The sequence below is a fragment of the Buteo buteo genome, chromosome 12 (assembly GCF_964188355.1).
Source record: "Buteo buteo chromosome 12, bButBut1.hap1.1, whole genome shotgun sequence".
NCBI lineage: Eukaryota > Metazoa > Chordata > Aves > Accipitriformes > Accipitridae > Buteo > Buteo buteo.
This window is the reverse complement of record NC_134182.1, coordinates 25,754,336-25,773,969: the sequence shown is the minus strand read 5'-3', so window position 1 is coordinate 25,773,969 and position 19,634 is coordinate 25,754,336. Positions and strand designations below refer to the sequence as shown.

At 39.4% G+C, this 19,634-nt stretch overlaps 1 protein-coding gene across 1 annotated transcript; it reads right to left on the bottom strand.

Moving 5' to 3' along the window:
* Positions 1 to 595: 595 nt before the first annotated feature.
* YIPF4 (Yip1 domain family member 4) lies at positions 596 to 16,237 on the bottom strand. The gene is made up of 6 exons (XM_075043114.1): positions 16,005 to 16,237; positions 12,306 to 12,459; positions 9,293 to 9,464; positions 6,981 to 7,058; positions 4,989 to 5,102; positions 596 to 2,584 (listed from the first exon to the last, which is right to left on the bottom strand). Exons 1-6 carry the CDS (start codon positions 16,087 to 16,089, stop codon positions 2,447 to 2,449), a joined length of 741 nt encoding a protein of 246 aa, XP_074899215.1. The 5' UTR covers positions 16,090 to 16,237; the 3' UTR covers positions 596 to 2,446.
* Positions 16,238 to 19,634: the final 3,397 nt, after the last annotated feature.

Here is a 19,634-nt window from a genome sequence, read left to right as displayed (position 1 = left end):
ATATGAGTTTGTTGAATGCAAAGTTATTACAAACTATCAGAACCATTTGAGAGCTGTTGTACATATTTCTTGCACAGCATATGCAAAAGGTGACCCTAGAGATACTAAGATTAAAAGGTGCAAATCTGCATTTGTGTACAAAATATGTACTATGTTAAGTGCATATCTACATTGCATATTACACATGTGCCAAGTCTGTGGAAAGGAAGTTAAAACTGCAACTATAAGTTTCACAGAACATTAAAATAGAGGAAATTAAGCTATTTGGAGATTAAATAGAACATTCTTGCATCCTTTGAATATTCATAGTCCCTTCAGATGCACAGGAGCCATTATGGACATCTAATGACCAGCTACGCAAAGATGAACTAGGCTTAAAGCTCTCTGACAGCCTCATAACCTAAAAGTGTCCTTGCCCTTCATGATTGTGGTGATGTTAGTTAAACCTGTATTCACAGGGTCTGGGTTGAGTCTTCTAATACTAATTGGATAGTCCTGTTAAAAAAGAAATATAAGTCATGAAAAAAAGAGATCAGACCAGATTATCATGCAAGATTCCAAAGCTAACATGGACTTTTTTTTAATATGCTGTAACTTGCCTTTTTTTTTTTTAGAATGAATGCTCACAAAACACTTGCAGATAAGAATAAGCTGCTGGTATAATCGGTTTAGTACAACTGCAGTAATTCCACCAGAACTTCTGTAGAAGTCAAAAGTTAGGTGAAAAGTCAATCACTCTACCAGTTTTTCTCCTTTAATGTATTACAACCTAGAGTATTACATTACAATTTACGTCCAGCATCAACAGTAAGTAGTTCTGTTTAAAACCAACACAAGCATCCACCAGAAAAGCAGACTGAATAAGCTAAAGGTTTGTGGTAGAGTTGGAATTTAAATACATATTTTGCATCAGTAATGAGTGGTAAAAATAAATTACCAAAATGGGAAGTTACACAGTCTAAAAAGCTGAAAAACTACAGTTCTTATAAGGAAGTATGTCCACCATGGATTAAAGACAGCCCTTGCTATTACCTTGTCATGGTTGATTTTTGTTTTGTTTTTGGGTTTTTTTTGTTTTGCCTTTTTTTTTTAATGCTGCAAATAATAAAGGCATGGGGAATGCTTTTTTTTGTTACAAAAAAAAAAAAAAGAAACTGGAGATCTATTTGGCAATACTAAATACTGAAGATTGCAAATGCCTAAGTTAGTACCATGCAAAATTAACTTCAGCGGACTTCCCTTGTGAAGAAACATTACCATAAGGACGATTACATAAGCAATCAACACAGTACACAGGAAATATTTAACATGTCATCACGTTATTACATAATCCTTGGATAGTCAAAATTAGCAAGACTGTAATTGTTACTAAGGCTGTAATTCTGCCTTATTTAGTGGAGGGAGAATCTGGCCTTAGAAATATTTTTTATTTCTCTTTACAAGGGATTAATAGTACTGGGGGAAAAAAAAAAAATAGATGCATGTTAAATACCATGCTATTAAAAGCAAGACAGAGCAAGATGTTATAAAACATAGTTAGGGAAGCATTAATTTTATTTTGTCATCATAAAATAACATTGTTTAAAGATCACACAAATTTGATAAATCATCTTTTTTCTCCAACATTAAGCCAGTACTACATTTGAGAAAGGTGTTCACCCATTTCTCTGTAAATTCATAGTTTTAAGTAAAATAATTTGATTCTCTAAATATGCATTTTAATTAATTATGTCACACAGTAAATATCTTGCTCCTTTGGTCAGAGATAGTAAATGAAGACTTCAAATACTTGTATCTTCAATTTTTAAAAACCCAATATACATCCTTAACCAAGGAGTATTTACGCTACACACAAGCCATAGATACAAAATACACAGTATATACATGTTCTGAAAACAAATTGGAATTTATAAAAAATCAATAGCCAAATCAAAGTAATTGAGGCACTAAATTAAAAGTAGTATCTTCATGTCTTGATTATACAGACTATTCTGTGAACAATCAGGACTGTTTCATAAATATATATTATCTACAGAATTTGCTGTGCCCAAAAAGCCAGCTGTGTTTAAGCTCAAAAGAAAAATTGCACTTCGAGATTGTTACAGTTAACTTCTCATTTTTCTCCTCAAATATAGTAACCTGGTCCTAGTGCTTTTGGCACAGGTATCGAGTTGTGGTTTTGCTACACTTTCTTATAAAACACAAGGTTCTTTTATTTTGTTCATTAAAATCTGAAGAGTCTTAAACAAACCTAGAACTTTGATACAAATCTATATAGCTACAATTGCTTCATTAAATAATATACACAAATATGCTCTTCAATCTTAAAACATCTTGACAACTGGATACAAAACAGTCACTTGTATTATCTCCAGTCTCCTTAATCTTATGCACTATCAGTCTGCAAATGAATAAAATATGGTTTCTGGCCACATCTTGCACTAGATCACACCCCAGTGTACAAGGACAGAAAATAAATGTATAATAAAAAGATTGGATAAATTAGAAGGGGTTTCTTGGTCTTGAATTCTTCTCCAACTAATAACGATGCAGCACTGTATGCAGCCCAAAAGACTCCAAACAACTGAAAAAGCAGATGAACAGTATTAGCTGACACCACAAGAAAATCTCTCCAAATACCAAGATAAATATCAGTTCATCTCTCAATATAATTAAAAAGAAACCCCTCAAAGAATTTTTGGGGGAAGAACTCCACACACACATAAAACAAATACATTAAGCATTTTCATTTAAGTTTAGAGAAATATTTAACAAATAGGCATGTTATTTTGAGACATTTTTATTCAAGTGAGCAACTAAGGATCTACAGTAAGTTTTCTCTAATGTAAGACATATGGATACCATAAAGCAAGCTGTAAGCTTACATCCACCGATAATTTGAAACTTCACTGGATTAATAACTTTTCTTTCTACCTTGACTGTCCCTAACTATTAACTCCTCTCTTTCTTAAGCAAAAGAGTTACTATACTTGACTGTTCCTCCTACAATTTATACCAGAGGGTTAAATTACCATTTTTTCTTTCAGGATTCATCTGGCTCATAAGCTTTTCTTTAATTACGGTACCTCCACCTTCAAGGTAACTGAACCCCACATTCCTATTCCTTTCAGGTGCAGTGAGAACCCTGCTGAAGTACAATCTGTACCAAAAACTATATTGCTTACTAAGTTAAGAAAGAACCAGTTTAAAAGACTGGTAGAAAGTAACATTACCTATGAATATCTACTATGTTGTATGAAGTTACCATGCATACTTTTAAAAAAAATGTCTTTAAGTCAGTGAACTTGACTCAAACCTCAAGCTAACAAGGTTATAGCAAAAAGTAATCAGACATTATTATCCTTTAGCAGCACCTTGAATATTAATAAAAATGGAAAAATACTTAAAACTGATATGCATGCAAAAACACTGTAATCTTCTGCAAAACAGAAGACCAAAGAGGGCAGCCATAATAGGACCCCAGCAAATAACTTTTTTCCACAGTTTTGTCAGAGAAGCTGAACCCGCTTGAGGGATTATGTGGCCAGTTCAACAGCTGTTGTAAAAAAAAAAACAAACAAACAAAAAAACAACAAACAAAACAAAACAACAAAAAATTTGCATGTGATTGCGTACTTCTGTTCTTGCTGCCTAACCCAGGACTGCAGAGATGGACAAGAAGGACAATCAAAATCATGACTGAATTCCCTAAGATACATTAGGAAAATTGCAGCAATTATAACAATCGAGGTGCATTACTTGAGTAGTTTACTTTGCTGATTGCAGCTGGAAAAGAACTGACTGGAATTTCACTATTTCACTGTAAGTTCCCCAACTTTAGGACTGTGAAATATCTCCCCAAGCACAGAGCTCTCAAGCCGTAAGAAGTAGTACTTGTCACAGCATAAGTAGTATTGGCCACATGGGTCTTGTCCTGCATTTTCACACTAATGATGCAAAGGTAAGAACCTTGCACAGATCCTCTTGAAGTAAATGTAAGACTGTTAGTAGTAATCAAGTAACAAAGGTTTCATTAACATGTATTTATTTTCAAGTCATATTATTAGTTAACTGCCAAATTAATGATTTGCTTTCTCACTGTACCACTTAATAGTAATTGCTGTGTTTGTGATTTGTTAACTTGCAATTTTGTTATTTATTATACACTTCAGTTGTACTTCAATTATACTGTTTACCAGCAAGTTAAAAGCACAGAAATCAATCAAATCAACAGAACAAGAAGTCAAAAAGCATACAGCTTAGCTAGTAAGAGAGTTTTCTCAGTCAACCTTTCCAAAAGTTCAGCAATAACTTCAAAGGCTACCTAAAAGGGCTTTAAGAAGTACTGGAAGTGTTCAGGAACGTTATGTAGTTCTGGGATCTTTCAGGGAACATTACTAGTTTCATAAAAGGTGTCCAACCACAGGTGGTATCAGGCAAGTTATTCTTGCTTTGTGCCTTACATTCCACATCTGTAAAATCAGAACAATACTTACCTTCTCTGCAAAGGGTATTGAGAGCTTTGTACTGCTACCACTATGGGAAGGTCTCAGAACAATGACTAACATCATATTCATGCTACAGTAACTAAAAATAAACTGGATGATGGGGGAAGGGATAGAACAGCTTACTTTCAGATTCTTCATTTTGAGGTTTATGTATGCATCCTCTCAAAATGATAATCCTATTTATTTTTAATGCAGCTATTATAGCACAGCAAAATATTAAACAGAAGCTAACCTGATATCAACAGGTGTTGTTATAGCAACAGCACTGTATATCCCCAAATACTCAAAAGAAACATTTAAAACAGAATTCGCTTAGCAGTCATGTTCCCCATGCTAATCAAAAGGATCACAGAGCTCATTGTAGTTCTGAATATTGTGACACATTGTTACATTGTCCTGAACAGATTAATACTTGAAGTGTTAGGAAAGTGACTTAAAAAATAACTGTAAACAATTCTGAACAGACAATACTGAACTTACTTTTATTAGGGTAGAAACAACTTCAAATGATCCAACCACCAGAAGTACAGGTGCTATGACAATGAGGGGAAGTAGGGAATATCCTATCACACCAAGAACCTGGCCATAAGCAACCTGAAATTTTCAAGAACATAAACCCAAGGTTTTTAGTACTCAATCTTTGTGACCAAACAGACTTTGATCTTGTTATAACAGTATGAATAGCGATAATAATGTGTTAGGTATTAATGAAATTTCAGCTAAAGGAAGCTTGCTAGTATGAAAATTGTTTTTGCATGCTACCCCCTAGAATTTTGTAATTAATCATTCAGTTCTCTTAGAAATGCTGCCTTCATTTTTTTTTTTTTTAAACACTGTAAATGACAATTTTATCAGTTCCAAGGCAAGTATTTACACAGGTTAAAATATGTAATTCCACCCACTCCTCACATTTTCATGTTCCCCCTTAAGTGGTTCTCAACTGCCACTGTCCATGGAGTGCACATATGATACCCAGGAGCACAGAACTAGAACAGACCTCTCAGTCAATAGCTGTAGTCCCGGCTGTCATAAGCAGCAAAGATGTAATTTTCTGCATTAACATACTCATATCCATGATACATAAATAAATATACAAAGCACATGAATGCTTTTAGCATCAGTGGAAGACCTAGAACCTGATGCCTCTAAGGCACAGAAATCTTCTCATTTCCAGTTGAATTTATTATGACTATCTTAAACATATTTATTCCAATATTTCCATAGCTGGTTTTAGCTTCACGGGGATTAAAATGTCTGATTCTCCCCTACTACAGTTTGAAATGTTCCTGGGCCCAGCTAGGCTTCTTGGATTTAACAGGAAAACTAGTGGCAAGACAAGTGACCATCTTGCAAGCAATCTCTTGTGGCTGTTGATACTTCACAGTGAACTGTGCAGACCTATACTTTCTCCCCAGTTTATACATTCTGGTAATTTCACATTTTGAGCCACAAAACAGATTGATTTAAGGGCATCTGGATTATGCTGGTATACAGAAATACCATGCAACCACATTTATAAAAGCTTTTTCTTTCAAAACAGTGTTCACATAAGAAGATGCTAGCAATTATGATTAAAAGGAAAATCTAAAAAAAATTAAAGTAAATGTAAATAACAGAGGAAGTCTGCACCACCAGTTCATCATTAACGTAAGATGCATAGTAAAAATACAAAAATCAAGTATCACTGAATATTTAGCTCTTCACAACACAGTTCAATGCATTTTATGCTGCAGAGCCATTTTAAGAAGTTTGTACCCTCCTGACTGTTCCACTGTAGCTGCCTGTGGGCCTTGCTGTAAGTCATTTTTTGTTGTTTACACCTGAATCACTTAGTGACTCAATCTGTAAACAGCTCAAACAGCTATTCCAACCCTGCTGGTGCAAGCAGCTGGACGGAGTGATGTAGGCCAGAACTTCAATTGGCTTTGCAGTTGGAGAACATGCACTGACTTTCCTCTTTTAAGGGGTTTGAATTGCATCAGGCCAAGGATGAAAACAAACACTGGTGGGTGCTCTACCCACAAAAACATTATACAACTGCAGCTAGCCCCATTAAAAAAAAAAGTTTAAATAAAGGGCAGCACAAGAGCAGTGCAAAGGAGGAGAAAGGGTCCCATTTAGCTCAGTGACTGAAAAACTGAAAGCATTTGTCCCTTAAGAATGGACTTCAGTTCTGGATCACAGGCACCTGTTAGAATTTCTGGGATTCATAGTACAAATTTCCAGATTGTTTATCACATCCAGTGCACCATACATCACACAGAAAGATTAGCTGACCATGTCTGTATTTTAGATTTTATTTTGGAGGCCAGGAACCTGAAATGTAGACATTACACTTACCAACTGCATCCATTCTTAGCTGGCTACAAGGTCCAAAGCCAAGCACCAAGAAAACCCAACTACTACTGAAAAAAGTAGCCAAGAGACTTTATATTACCTCCCCCTATGTCCTTTTTGCACACAGGTACTTACTTCTCCTCCAAGAACCCTGGCCAGTAAAAAAATTGTCAAGGATCCAAATATCCAAATAGTTATAATCCAAGACACAACCTTAAGAGATAAAGAACAATTCATTTATATTAATCATTTTCATTGTGAGAAAGGAAAACTCATTTCTATTAATGACTTTCACTGCAGTCAACGATTTTATTACGCAAAACTGAATTCTGAATTGTGGCAAGAATAGTTTTTACTTAGTATCACAATGCAACTTGAGAATAAAATTCAGAGGTTACATTTACAGAATCATATTAATGGTAAGTTTGGTGAACATGGAATGCATGTGCAGTGTTTTATGAAAGTATTGCAATATTGTAGCAGAGTAGGAAGAGTTTAGTTAAAACTAGGGCTAAGACCACCCTAGCTAAATGTCTTCACATCCTGCCTATTACAAAATGTGGGCTCAGACAATTTTTAAAAGTCAGGCCAACCAACACAAGGAGCTGGAATTCTGTTTCTTTCATCCATAAAGACATCACTTTATTCTTTACTCAAACTGAGAATGCTCAGAAGAAGACATAGGACTTTAACTCTCAGTAGAGCTTGATGATTACAACTTAACGAACAGCCCCAGACTCCTGGAGCAAAGTCTGTCATTTTTTCTTGCTTCTTTCATTATTTTCTTCTTGCTTCTTTCATTGCTCTGCTCTTAAACTGAAGAAGAAATCTTAAAATCATTCTCTGGCTTAACAGAACCTTCAAAGTAACTTAGCTATTCTTGGAGTTGAGCCACTGGGAGGATTAGAAGTGAAACTCTCCCTTTTGAAATACCTTTTTAGAAGGAAACAGAAATATCAGTCCAGTCTCTGCATTTTCAAATGTACAATAGCTGACCTTAGAAGTGAAGTTAGTACTCAATATAATATTTTGCTTAATTAAAAGTTCCAGATTCCCAGAAGAATCAAATAGGGGAAAATCAGATAAAAACCACAGCACAACTTAAAAAGAATAGATAAATATAAGAGCTTTACGTTATTTGTGAAAATAGCACATGGCCTCCTTTTACTTCCTGCTTTCTTCCACTGTCTAAAAGAAGAGGACCAGATTAAAGTCTTAAGAGCTGGACTGCTCATCTTTCTCCAGCTTACAACCCACCATTCAGTTCATCTAGTCTAGCTGCTGTCAGTCATCCTGTTGCTAGCTACTAGCTTTCCCTTCTCACACATGTACAGCACTCTTGCATTGGTACAGTAAATTCACTGTTCGTAAGAAACATCAGGCCTACTTTTCAGGTACAGTAGGTACATGAACTGCAGAAGGTAGTTTATCTGTCATGGGATCAAGGAATGGTCCTTGCTTTACCTAGGAGACAGCTAAGTGGTCCACCAAGATGACTTGAATAATACAGTGGTTTAGTCTACTCACTTCAAGTCTCATAGAAACAAGATACTGAGAATGAGTTGTCAGTCAGCATTTGGTACACCATATGGAAGCCAGAGGTCGCAAAAGGAATGATTTTATCACACCATTCACAAAAATCCTTGCATAAGCACATTCTGCTACTTTACATATGGCTTATTGCTATACTACGTTGTATTTAAAATAACTGGAACTACACATATAGTCATAAAGATTTCTGAAGCAGGATCACCTAGGCTCACATTCAAATTGTGACTATAAATAATACCACTTCTCTATTTCAATTTGAACTTAAAGAAAAAAGCTAATGGTGTTTATGGAGGACAATTAAATCTGCACAATGCATCTGAATAGCTATTCAGCCTAGAGTTCAAAAGGAATTATGGAAAAAGTCTATTGACCAGAGGAAAATTATCTGATTGTAACTGAGCAGGGAGGACAAAATAGCAAATGGCTCTAATGAAGATTTAATATACCAGATAACAGCAGTGATATTGTATGAATTAAACAAGTAGCTTTATTTGTCAGGAAATTGAAATTCATGGCATCCAAGCAAATGTTATTCCGTAACATTTTTTAGTAATAAAAAGCACATTAACAAAAGGTCACAATTAAAATGGAAAGATTCACTAATATGACTACAAACCCATTAGTATCAATCTGTTTCCTCTAGAAACCACAACTTTCCTTTGTTGTACTGTATAAAAATAAACCTGACATTTCATCACGATTAACTTATCTGTGGGCTATTTAGTACATTTCTTACTGCTGTCTTTCTACCTATTAAACTGAGAGACAGCATTTGAAATGCTTTGCATTAGTATGTGAAGAAAAGACTTTCTACCTATGTAAGAATGCAAATTACTTAGCAATCATGCCCCAAAATTTAGCTTAGATTTCTTTTTAGGTAGAAGGCTTACACCTACCTTAAATTGTCCATATAATGAAATCATTGAGAAGAAGAGGACAACTGCCAGAGGACCCCAAAAGTCTGGATTGTCTCTCACTACCTGCCTATTAAACCCAAGGGATGGCATAGGCATCAACACACATCGAATTTTGTAGTAAATATCCTTCAGATCAATGTCAAGTTCTTCCCTGAAATTGTAAAGCAAGAGAGCATTACTGTACACCACAGTAATAAAGTGGAGCATAAAACTAAGCACAGGGACAAACAGTAGGTTTACAGAGCAAGTCTCCTGTCACCCGTAAGGCTTTCTGAAGCCATAACTAGCAAAGAACAGTTTGTCCACAACAAAGCAACACCATACCTTCATCCCACATTCAGTAACTGGTATGACACAGTTAGATATATTTAGTTACTTAAAAATCAATTGCATGACTGAGAACAGAAAACATACACAACATACCCTAGCAGTCTACATTAAAACAGTAGATCTATTTTCTGACATGCAGGAACACACGACACATTCATACCCTTGTAACTACTTAAAAGTCAAAGACATGCATACACAAAAGTAGGATGTCTGTGTATTCCTGTGCTGAGCAGTTTGCCATGAGCACACTTATTATGGAAACATTTTACTTCAAATTCTACAAGAAAGAATACCTTTACATTCGCTAATCCCAAACCATTCAAAATACATCAGGTAAAAACAATTTTTTAAATTAAAATGGGGTTTAACTTGCTTCAACAACAGTAGTCTTCTGCAGACAAGTTTATGCCAATTGTTTAATTACTGGGTAAAAAAATAAATAAAACTCAATTAAATTAGTGATAAATTCTGTCAACAGATCTTGCTCTTCTCCAATTGCCTTCTCTACTCCCTGCTACAATCTGTAAGCAGCTACAAATTGACCACAAGACTCTTCTGGATAGGAGACTCTTGACTCTTCACTGGTACATCTTGCCCTGATTATCCTAGCATGAAGGGAAGGAATCAGACTTCCCAAGTAACAGGCAATTCCACTTCTTTATGAGTGGAACCTTAAGACAGAACTGTACACTAATGTTTTCCTTATGCAGTCATGACTGAGGAGCTCTGAAGAGTTGCAAGTCTTCCCAGCAGATACCCCTCTGCTCTACATTTAAGAGCACAATAGAGAAAGATGTAGAATCATATCCTAAGTCCATTCATGAAAGTTTTGTACAAGGCTTTGATTTATGGCTTTTTTCCTTAGAAAAGCTGAAGCAAGAAATAAACACAAAGACATAATTCACCACAATTTCTCTTTTAAAAAAAAAATTAAATACTGCTCCTTGAGTCTCTCAATGCAACTTCAGGATTGCTATTACTGAAGCTATTTCAGAACTGGTATTACTAACCTGTGACTAAATAACAAAAATTGTTCTTTAACACATCCCTGAATCTAAGCAGTAAATTAGAAGCATCTATTTTCCTGTGTTTATCTAAACAGGATGTAGCATTCCTACATTTTATTCTGAAGACTGTGTAACACAAATATTTCCTGTCTTGAAATAATTCTTTGTCACCACCTAGTGCTTCTGACAGTTTCTTACTTGAATAAACAGTCTTTCGCATGAAGCTGACAGCTACCTCACCTTAGAAGTGATGGTAGCTGTAACGGGAAACAAGTGTCTGGAGTAAGGCTGCCCAATGAGAAAGGGGAAAAAAAAAAGAAAAAAAACTCACTCTATTGAACACTTGCACAGTAGCACTGCACTGGTGAACTTCCCTTAGCTGGCTGCTATTGTTTAAATCCTTAGTAGGATTCAGGCTACAAGGCTTCATTACAGCACATGTTCTGGGAATAATCACAACTGCACAGAAACTGCTACATGAAAGTCAGATCAAGGTCTTCTCTGTTAGGACAATTATATTCATCCTGTTTGCCACAAACTGATAATTTTCCTGGCATGTTCTCCTTGCTCCCAGCAATCAGCAGCTTAGAAAACCTAGCTGTCTTTGAATCACAAACTTGGGTTTTGTGGTATAAAAAGTCACCCAGAAGTGGGAATTCATATGTTGTCACCTCGGTACACCATTCTGTTTCTTAATTAAAAGTTAGAGGTTTACAGAACAGATATTCCCACAAGGAGCTACTTCCGCACACATCAATTTAAAGTACTTTTCAAGTAGCAGTTTCATTATTAAGCTCTCCAGGCATCTGTTCCCTCCCAACACTCTCATCTGAGTTCTCCAGAGCACTCTCCTGCTCACTCCATTTTTTTTAAAGCATCTTTATCTTTAATTCACACTGGAAAACACTGAGGCACTGAGAATGAAGTTGCTCAGGTGCAGAACAAAGACTACAACCCAGGCTGCCTGACTTACAGTGTAGTAACCTTATGATACAAACCTTCTTCAGCCAACCATGTTTCTGTGAACAGAACAAGGTATGTAGAGATTTTCAGTTTTAAGGACATTTTTGTCTTTCAACACTAACACCCTTTTAATCTAGCTTTATAATATAAGATAGCATCAACAATAATAAAGTTTGTGCTATCTTGATTCTAGCATCCCTACTGTAATAAGCATGATTCACAATGCTTTTACTTCAGAGTAACTGACAGAATTTACTTAGATTTACATAACATAAATCTTTCCACAGCATTGTCTTAGCCTCCGATTCTCTGACAGCATTAAGAAACTCACAACATCAGCGCAAAACATAGAAAGAATACAATCTAATTTTTTAAACCATTACAAGATCAACAGGTAAGAGCAGAAAAGCCATAAAAGCTTTATACTTATAGAGATTAATAAAATTGCATTTACCTCCTCCTTCCTTCCTCCCCTACAGTGAGCAACGAGCCTCTCTTTTACACTAAAAATAAAACCCATAATGACAAACAATGTTTTCATTCCTGCCAAAGAAAACACTCATTGGTCAAGTAATTTGTCAAACAGAATTCTAGTCACAGCAAAAGGCTGTGGGACAATTTGAGAGGCTACAATTTGTTTGTTTGTCCCACACAGCTAATAAAGATAGATACCAAAAATAATTAGGACATACAGGAGTGGCTTGTTATCTTCTGGGTCATCATCTTCCACTTCTAGAAGCCAGCCATACCCTCTCTGTCTTAGGAATGTAGTAGCAGTAGATTCTTTGATGAATTCTCCTCCAAGATTTAGCTTAACATCTGGAGTTGTTATGGAGCCACTAAGATCTTAGAGAAAAAGGGAGATAAAAATACACCTTTTTATGTCTTGCCAAAAGCCATTTGATTTCAAAAGTACTGGAAGATAAACAACAGACATACAAAGCTACATGTGCTGGTCATCACCATGAAATACTCAAAGTTAAAATTACACTTTAACAGATACATAGTCTGGTTTTAATGCAATAGTAACAATGTTGGGTTAGGTCTCAAATTACCAAGTTTTAGCTTCTAGATGGAACTCTTGTTTGGATGACACAGTGTTATGGTATGACAGAAAGGCTTCGATTTGTGCTTTATCATTAAGCATTTAAAGGCATAAAAGGAGTTAACTAATGAAAGTCTCATCATACTGTAAGTTGTGGATTATTTACCATTTTTTTGCTGGCCATACTATACCTCTTTTGAAGCCCATTTCTGCACAGTGGCATTGTTTCAGCCAAACCATTCTCTGCTTTTATGTCCAATTTTTCATGAAAGGAAAACATTTGTAGAAGTTTTCATTTGTAGCCCGCCTTTAATACAGGTGAAAATGTTAGGAAAAAAAATATTATCAGAGATCCTTAGGCTCCAGCCAATAAGAAGAGACACAAGGAGTTCTCATCAATATACTACGATCTTGCTCTGCCACAGTACTAAACAAAACAAAGAGCAACTTATGTATGTTCTGGCTGTGTCAAAGTCAGCAATAAATGTTAATTTTATTCTCTCATTGTATTCAGTTATATACAGGTGAAAAATACAAAATAGTAACTGAAAATATATGAAGCAACTTGAAGAAAGAAAAAAATATAGAAGAGGGAAATAATTACTCCTTTAGGGAATCATGGATTTCCATTGTTTGCTAAAAAGGAAAAATGCAAACAGAATCATGTAAATTTTTTCAACAGACCTTATTACAAATACATTGAGAGACAAAAAAAAATCTCCTCTCATCCAGCACCTTTTCACTTCACCAAAGAAAATCTTATTTTGCCTTTCCATTGTTGTGTGTTCCTCATACAAAAAAAGTTCCTAGGCACAGATTTCCTAAAACACCTACCTATAGCAAGTATTTCTGAAACACATACTCACAGAGGCAAGTCAGGCAATATTTGTAGATTACATTTGTGACATCTTCTATCAAAACACAATGTAGTTTTATAGAAACAAAATTTGTACAGTGACAGAATCTCACACAGTCTTTAGCCAGCATATGTGAAGTGTTCACTGATCACTCAGTATTACAATTAATTTAACAGAATTCTGCTTCCCAAATCAGCTTGCTAGGCCACTCAAATTTAAGCTCCTCCATAATGCTTTTCAACCATTTCATTACCACGAGAGTTAATGATGCATTGTTTTGATTCATGGAACACCATCTGCACAGAATCCTTGTAAAGATCACTGTAACTTAAAGAAGGAATTTCCCTTGCTCCTGTCAGTATCAGCACACATACCCTGTTCTCAATAGACACAAGCAAAACCTTCCTCTGTTGTTTACAGAGGGAGGAAAAAAGAAAAACGTATTCTTGATGCCTGGACATCAAGGTAGAGAAAGCCTCAGAAGTTTTGTATTGTCACTGGGACCCTTTTGTCATATTTGTTTATGCTACAAAATAACAATTCTTTGCAAGGAGAGGTTCTTGCTACTCTTTGTGCACAAATGTGGCTGTCAAAACAAGCAAATATAACAGTCCAACCAGTCATTTATTTCTCCCTTCTCAGTGACCACTGAAAATCCATCCTGCGGCAGGGAAACTTCTACACAAGTCTTATCTACCAAGACTCCTTTTAGCAGTTGGCGATTGGTGAATACCTACAAGCACACTTTTTAATCATGAAACCTATTAACATGATCTTAAGTCTATTTTGCAAGACATCTCAGGTAGGAGGACATAACGGTGCAGAAGCCAAGGAAAAAAAATCCGCCACCTCATCTTCTATAGACTGCTTTGAATGAGATGGTTAACAGCAAGCCAAGCACTGAAGAATCTGCCAAGAATTGATGGTTCTGATGCTGGCTAGTGAGAATTAGGGTGCCTTCACTGCTACTGCCTCAGGCAGAACACCACGGAAGCAAAACTGAGGTATCTCACATGCCTCATTTCAACCAGGCATTGTGGAAAACCAGCTTTCAAGGCAGTCTTTGCTCTCAATTTTGAAAAAGCAGTACAGGGGGCAAAAAAAAAATCCTAAACAGTCTGTTCTTTCTACCATATCCGTCCAGCTAATTGAGAACACCTCTCCAGCACTCTTTCCTCTCATGGAAATAAGACAGGAAAATAAAACAGCTTGTACTTTTATATTTCATATGGATTAAGATTTGGGAAACAAATAGAAATTAGAGTGCAACGTGTAGTATTCTAATTTAAAAATATCAAGCTGTTTAACTTTGCTTATGTTTTTGTTTGTTAGGGTACCTCTATGCAGCACTCTGCAGACAGGACTACACTTGAACAGGCAGGAGATCTTGCCTTGCTTGTGTTCATAAAGAACACAGAGCTGAGTCCAATTCCACACCTCCTACTAGACAGGTGGCTGTATTGGATTGGGTTCAGCATTGCTCAACAAATGCTTCCAGAGGGAATCCAGAGAGTTTCCACTCAGAGGTATATGGATCCTTTTTCAGACCAAGGTGGAGAAGAAAAACAAAACAGGAAAAAAACCAAACCCAACAACCCAACAAAAAGCCACAGCTGAGACTGTACCTGTTGATTAGTATTCCTTGTCAGAAGGACTGAGAAGTTCACCAAAGAACAGGTATTCTACAGTAGTTGTTCCAATTCAGTAATTCTTTTCCAGGGTGGGGCACACGAGTCAGGATTTACATGATTCCCTACCCCTGTCCACAATTACAACAGTAACTAAATACATACATAGAGTGCTTGTTGTTTAAATGGGTAGAGCCCAAAAGACCATTCTGCACCAAAAGTTAGCACAACGTTGACTCTTGTATGTTCATTTTCACAGTCTTAAGGCAGATCTTCACGGCATGCTGGTACACTACTGCTATTTGTGCAGCAGTCAGGCAGCAGGCCACACTTCACCCCCTGAACTACACGCAGGGCTTCTCCCCACCCCCCCCATTACTGCGCTGAAAGGAGACACGGTACAGAGACTTTGGCACAGCGTTACAGCGAATGTGAACATACGGTACAACCCTCGGTAGACACCAAACTGCGCCTCCAGCAACGTGGGGAAAGAGAAGCGCTTGCCACGGTTATGGCAGGTCGCCGGGCACAACCTCGAATACGGCTTTCGGAGAACCCGAGAAACGGCGCACCGCGGCCGGCCCTGCCACGCCGGTGCTTCCGCCGCGCGGGTAACGGAGCTGCTCGCGCCCGCCGTAAGCGCCGCTCCCGGCACCCCGCCGCAGTCCCGGGGCCGCGGCCACCCCGCTCCGCCTCCAGCCACGCCACCAACCTCGGGGCGGGGAGGGGGGGAGGAGGAGGAGGAGGGCGAGGCAGGCACCTCTTGCCTCAGCGGCACGGCGGCCGCCCGCTCCCCGCGGGCCTCGCTGAGCCCTTCTCTCGGGAAGGCGGGAGCGGCCCCCACCGCGGCCCCGCGCTCACCTTCGGCGTCTGCCGAGGAGACAAAGGTGAAGTCCCCGTTGCTGGGCGCATAGAGCGGCGGCTGCTGAGGGCCCGGGGGCTGCATCTCCCCGCCCTCCGCGGGGGCTGCGGGGCCGATGGGGGCAGCGAGAGGCGAGCGGGCACCGGGGCCTGGGGCCTCCCCAGATCGCGGCGGCGGCGGCCGGCACCCACAGCACAGCCGCCTCGCAGGGCAACAACAAGCGACACCGCCCCTCCGATTGGCTGCTCGCAAGGCGCGCCGTGATTGGCCGCCGCAGGGCCACGGCTGACTGGCTCCCCGGCTCCGTCTCGAGGAGTGAGGTCACTTCGGCTCCGATATAAAGCTCCTCCTGATTGGAGGAGGCACGACCTGGCTGGCGGGCGGAGCTGCGACAGGGTCCCTCTGCGCACCTAGCCGAGGGCTGGCCGCGGCTCCTGCGGCATCGTCCTTCCCCTCCGCCCGCCGCCCTTCAGGGGCGGCCCGCCTGTGCTGGGTCTGCTCCCCGTTGCCGTTGGCATCCGTCCCTGGGCCGCCCGCGCGGAGGCCCTTTTTGGCGGCGCACAGATGCGGTGCTGGGCTGGGGTTTGGGGCTGCAGCCCAGAGATCAGTCCCCACCTGTTGCCGGCTCCTGAACAGGCCCCTTTGCTAGTGCCCTGTGCTATTTACGCTGCGAGACCTGTGGGTTGTCAGTGTACCGGGTCGGTACGGTACTAGAACGCTACGACAAAAGGTAGCCCCGGGAAATTCACTACTTTCAACCCCCGCCCCCCCTCCCCCCCCAAAAAAAAAGTATTCTTCCAGCAAGTGCTTCTCGTGGAAGGCCGGCTGGCAAGACCATACGAACAACGAGAAACGGCCCTCTGATGGTGCTGGCTGGTGGGTGCAGGAGCTGCCGTCATCATGATGGGCAGTATTAAAGATAAGAGGCCAGATGTTGTAGTCCAGTCTGACCTCCCAGAACTGATCTGAAGGCTGATGGCAGAAATGCGGCGTCTGCAGCACCCTGGGATGACAGCTTCACCCCCCTCACAGCCATCTGCGAGTTTTCCTGGTTGTCTTCCACAAGTTTTGTTCATCTATGTGGCCAATGCCCTCTGCCTGCCACCACCTACCAACTGCCTGTTAGCATGTTTAATTGTAACTCTGCTTCTCATTTCATAGTGAGATATTTTCTTCATGTCTTTCTATATGCTGCTTGACCCATGTAATCTGCTTCCTGCATACTGCTAAAAAATAGTATTTTGAACTTCTGGTATCAAAAGATTTGCTGGAAAATGCTCAGCCTTTCAAATATAACTCTGCGCTTTTTATTTTTCTTTCTTTGTTGAATAAAAGCATCGTCGCAAATATTTTCCTTCCATGATGGATATGAAAAAATGCATCCTTTTGACTGTTCAGAAGGAATTGCCTCCATCTTTACTATCCAGCAATTTTATATGGCTCTACCTCCCAGTATTGTCAAGGTCATCTGCAACCCTGTTGATAATCGTTTCCCATATACAATCCTAAATCTATTCTGTTACCCTATATCCTTTTTTTTTCTCCCATTCTTTTTGATTTAGAATCATAGAATCATTTAGGTTGGGAAAGACCTTCAAGATCATCAAGTCCAACCATCAACCGTGCCCGTTAAACCATGTTCTGGAGCGCCTTGTGTACGTGCTTTTTGAATACCTCCAGGGATGGTGACTCAACCACTTCCCTGGGCAGCCTGTTCCAATACGTGACAACCATTTCAGTAAAGAAATTTTTCCTGATATCCAACCTAAACCTCCCTTGCTGTAACTTGAGGCCATTTCCTCTCACCCTATTTCCAGCCACCTTACTACAACCCCTTTTCAGGTAGTTGTAGAGAGCGATAAGGTCTCCCCTCAGCCTCCTTTTCTCCAGACTAAACACCAGTTCCCTCAGCCACTCCTCATAAGACCTGTGCTCCAGGCCCCTCACCAACCTGGTTACCCTTCTCTGGACATGCTCCAGCACGTCAGTGTCTTTCTTGTAGCAAGGAGCCCAAAACTGAACACAGTACTCAAGGTGCAGCCTCACCAGTGCTGAGTACAGGGGAACAATCACCTCCCTGTTCCTGCTGGCCACACTATTTCTGATGCAGGCCAGGATGCCATTGGCCTTCTTGGCCACCTGGGCACACTGCTGGCTCATATTCAGCCGGCTGCCAACCAGCATACCCAGGTCTTTCTCTGCTGGGCAGCTTTCCAGCTGCTCTTCCCCAAGCCTGTAGCGCTGCATGGGGTTGTTGTGACCGAAGTGCAGGACCTGGCACTTGGCCTTGTTGAAGGCTCCCTCTCAGTATCTATATGCAGTTTTCATGGTATTTTTTAAGCTATACTTGGCCCCTGTATATTAGTCATGTCCTTGGAAGTCCCCTGCCATTCTGAGGTTTCTGGACTGCTCTCCTGCAATTCCCTTGTCTAGAAGGAAATGTGGCATAGTCACAAATCAGACATAGAATGCAGCACATTGTGGACACTCTAGAATCACTGCCTTTTTAGTTCATAATTAAAATGCATTAGCATAGCCAAAAACTTCTGCCACAGTTTAAGCTGCTACATCCAAGATAGCTCCTCTACCAGGCCTTGCTAGCAGCAACTGTGATGAATAGAATAGACTAGAATAGGAGTTGGAAGGAACCTACAACAATCATCTAGTGCAACTGTTTGACCACTTCAGGGTTGACCAAAAGTTAAAGCATGTTATTAAGGGTATTGTCCAAATGCCTCTTAAACACTGACAGGCTTGGGGCATTGACCACCTCTCTAGGAAGCCTGTTCCGGTGTTTGCCACCCTCTTGGTAAAGAAATGCTTCCTAATGTCCAGTCAGATAACCTGCAAAACATCACCTAGTGGTCTATTCATGATCTGGTAGATGATAGTGCTGTGAAGCACATTTTTGACTGGCCTACAGAGAGACCTATGTAATACTAAAGAAGTTGCAAAATAATACAACTGAGATGCTGTTGCCAGGCTTTGAAGAATCAGGAACCAGGATCTCATGTTTTACGTGTTCAACAACTACTAGATTTAACAGAAAAGCTCCCAGATAACCTTGCTTAGGCTTAGCCATTAGCTCCTTCCCTCTGCTCCCTGCTGATTACCAATACATTTGTTCTCCGAGGACACTTTTTTTCCCTGACATCTCAGGGAAACAGGCTTAAATTTGGTATTCATGCTACATATATTTAATTCTACTTCATACATAGAAGTCATTAAATGCCATGGAGCATCAATATGGATGTATTTTAAATTGAAAAAGTTATGGGGTGAGAAATTGCATTAGAGCAGTTGTTTGATTTGGAGAAGGAACCTCCTTTCTCATATATATCTCATTAAAGGAAATCACTGCGAGTTCTATCTCAAATAATTTTGAACAAGTAAAAGCCAGTATGATTTTTATGGAGAGAGAATGACTGAAAGCTTCTACTTTGCCATATCCAACCATAACTGAAGTTTGCATTTATATCAGATATAACTTGGGTTCAGGTTCTCCGTGGGCATTTTACAGTGATTATCAGCTCCCTTGCAGCAGCAGAAAAAAATCACCTATAATTGTATGTAACCTATTTTTTTATTGAAAACTGTCTTGATAATACAAAATGGCCCAGATATTTGTG

Excerpts from the sequence above, each read along its gene's own strand:
- YIPF4 (XM_075043114.1), bottom strand. The coding sequence starts at position 16,089 with ATGCAGCCCCCGGGCCCTCAGCAGCCGCCGCTCTATGCGCCCAGCAAC. Across the intron at positions 9,465-12,305 it reads GAAGATAACAAGCCACTCCT|GGAAGAACTTGACATTGATC; the intron begins GTATGTCCTAAT and ends TTACAATTTCAG. Across the intron at positions 5,103-6,980 it reads CCAGGGTTCTTGGAGGAGAA|GTTGCTTATGGCCAGGTTCT; the intron begins GTAAGTACCTGT and ends TGAAAATTTCAG.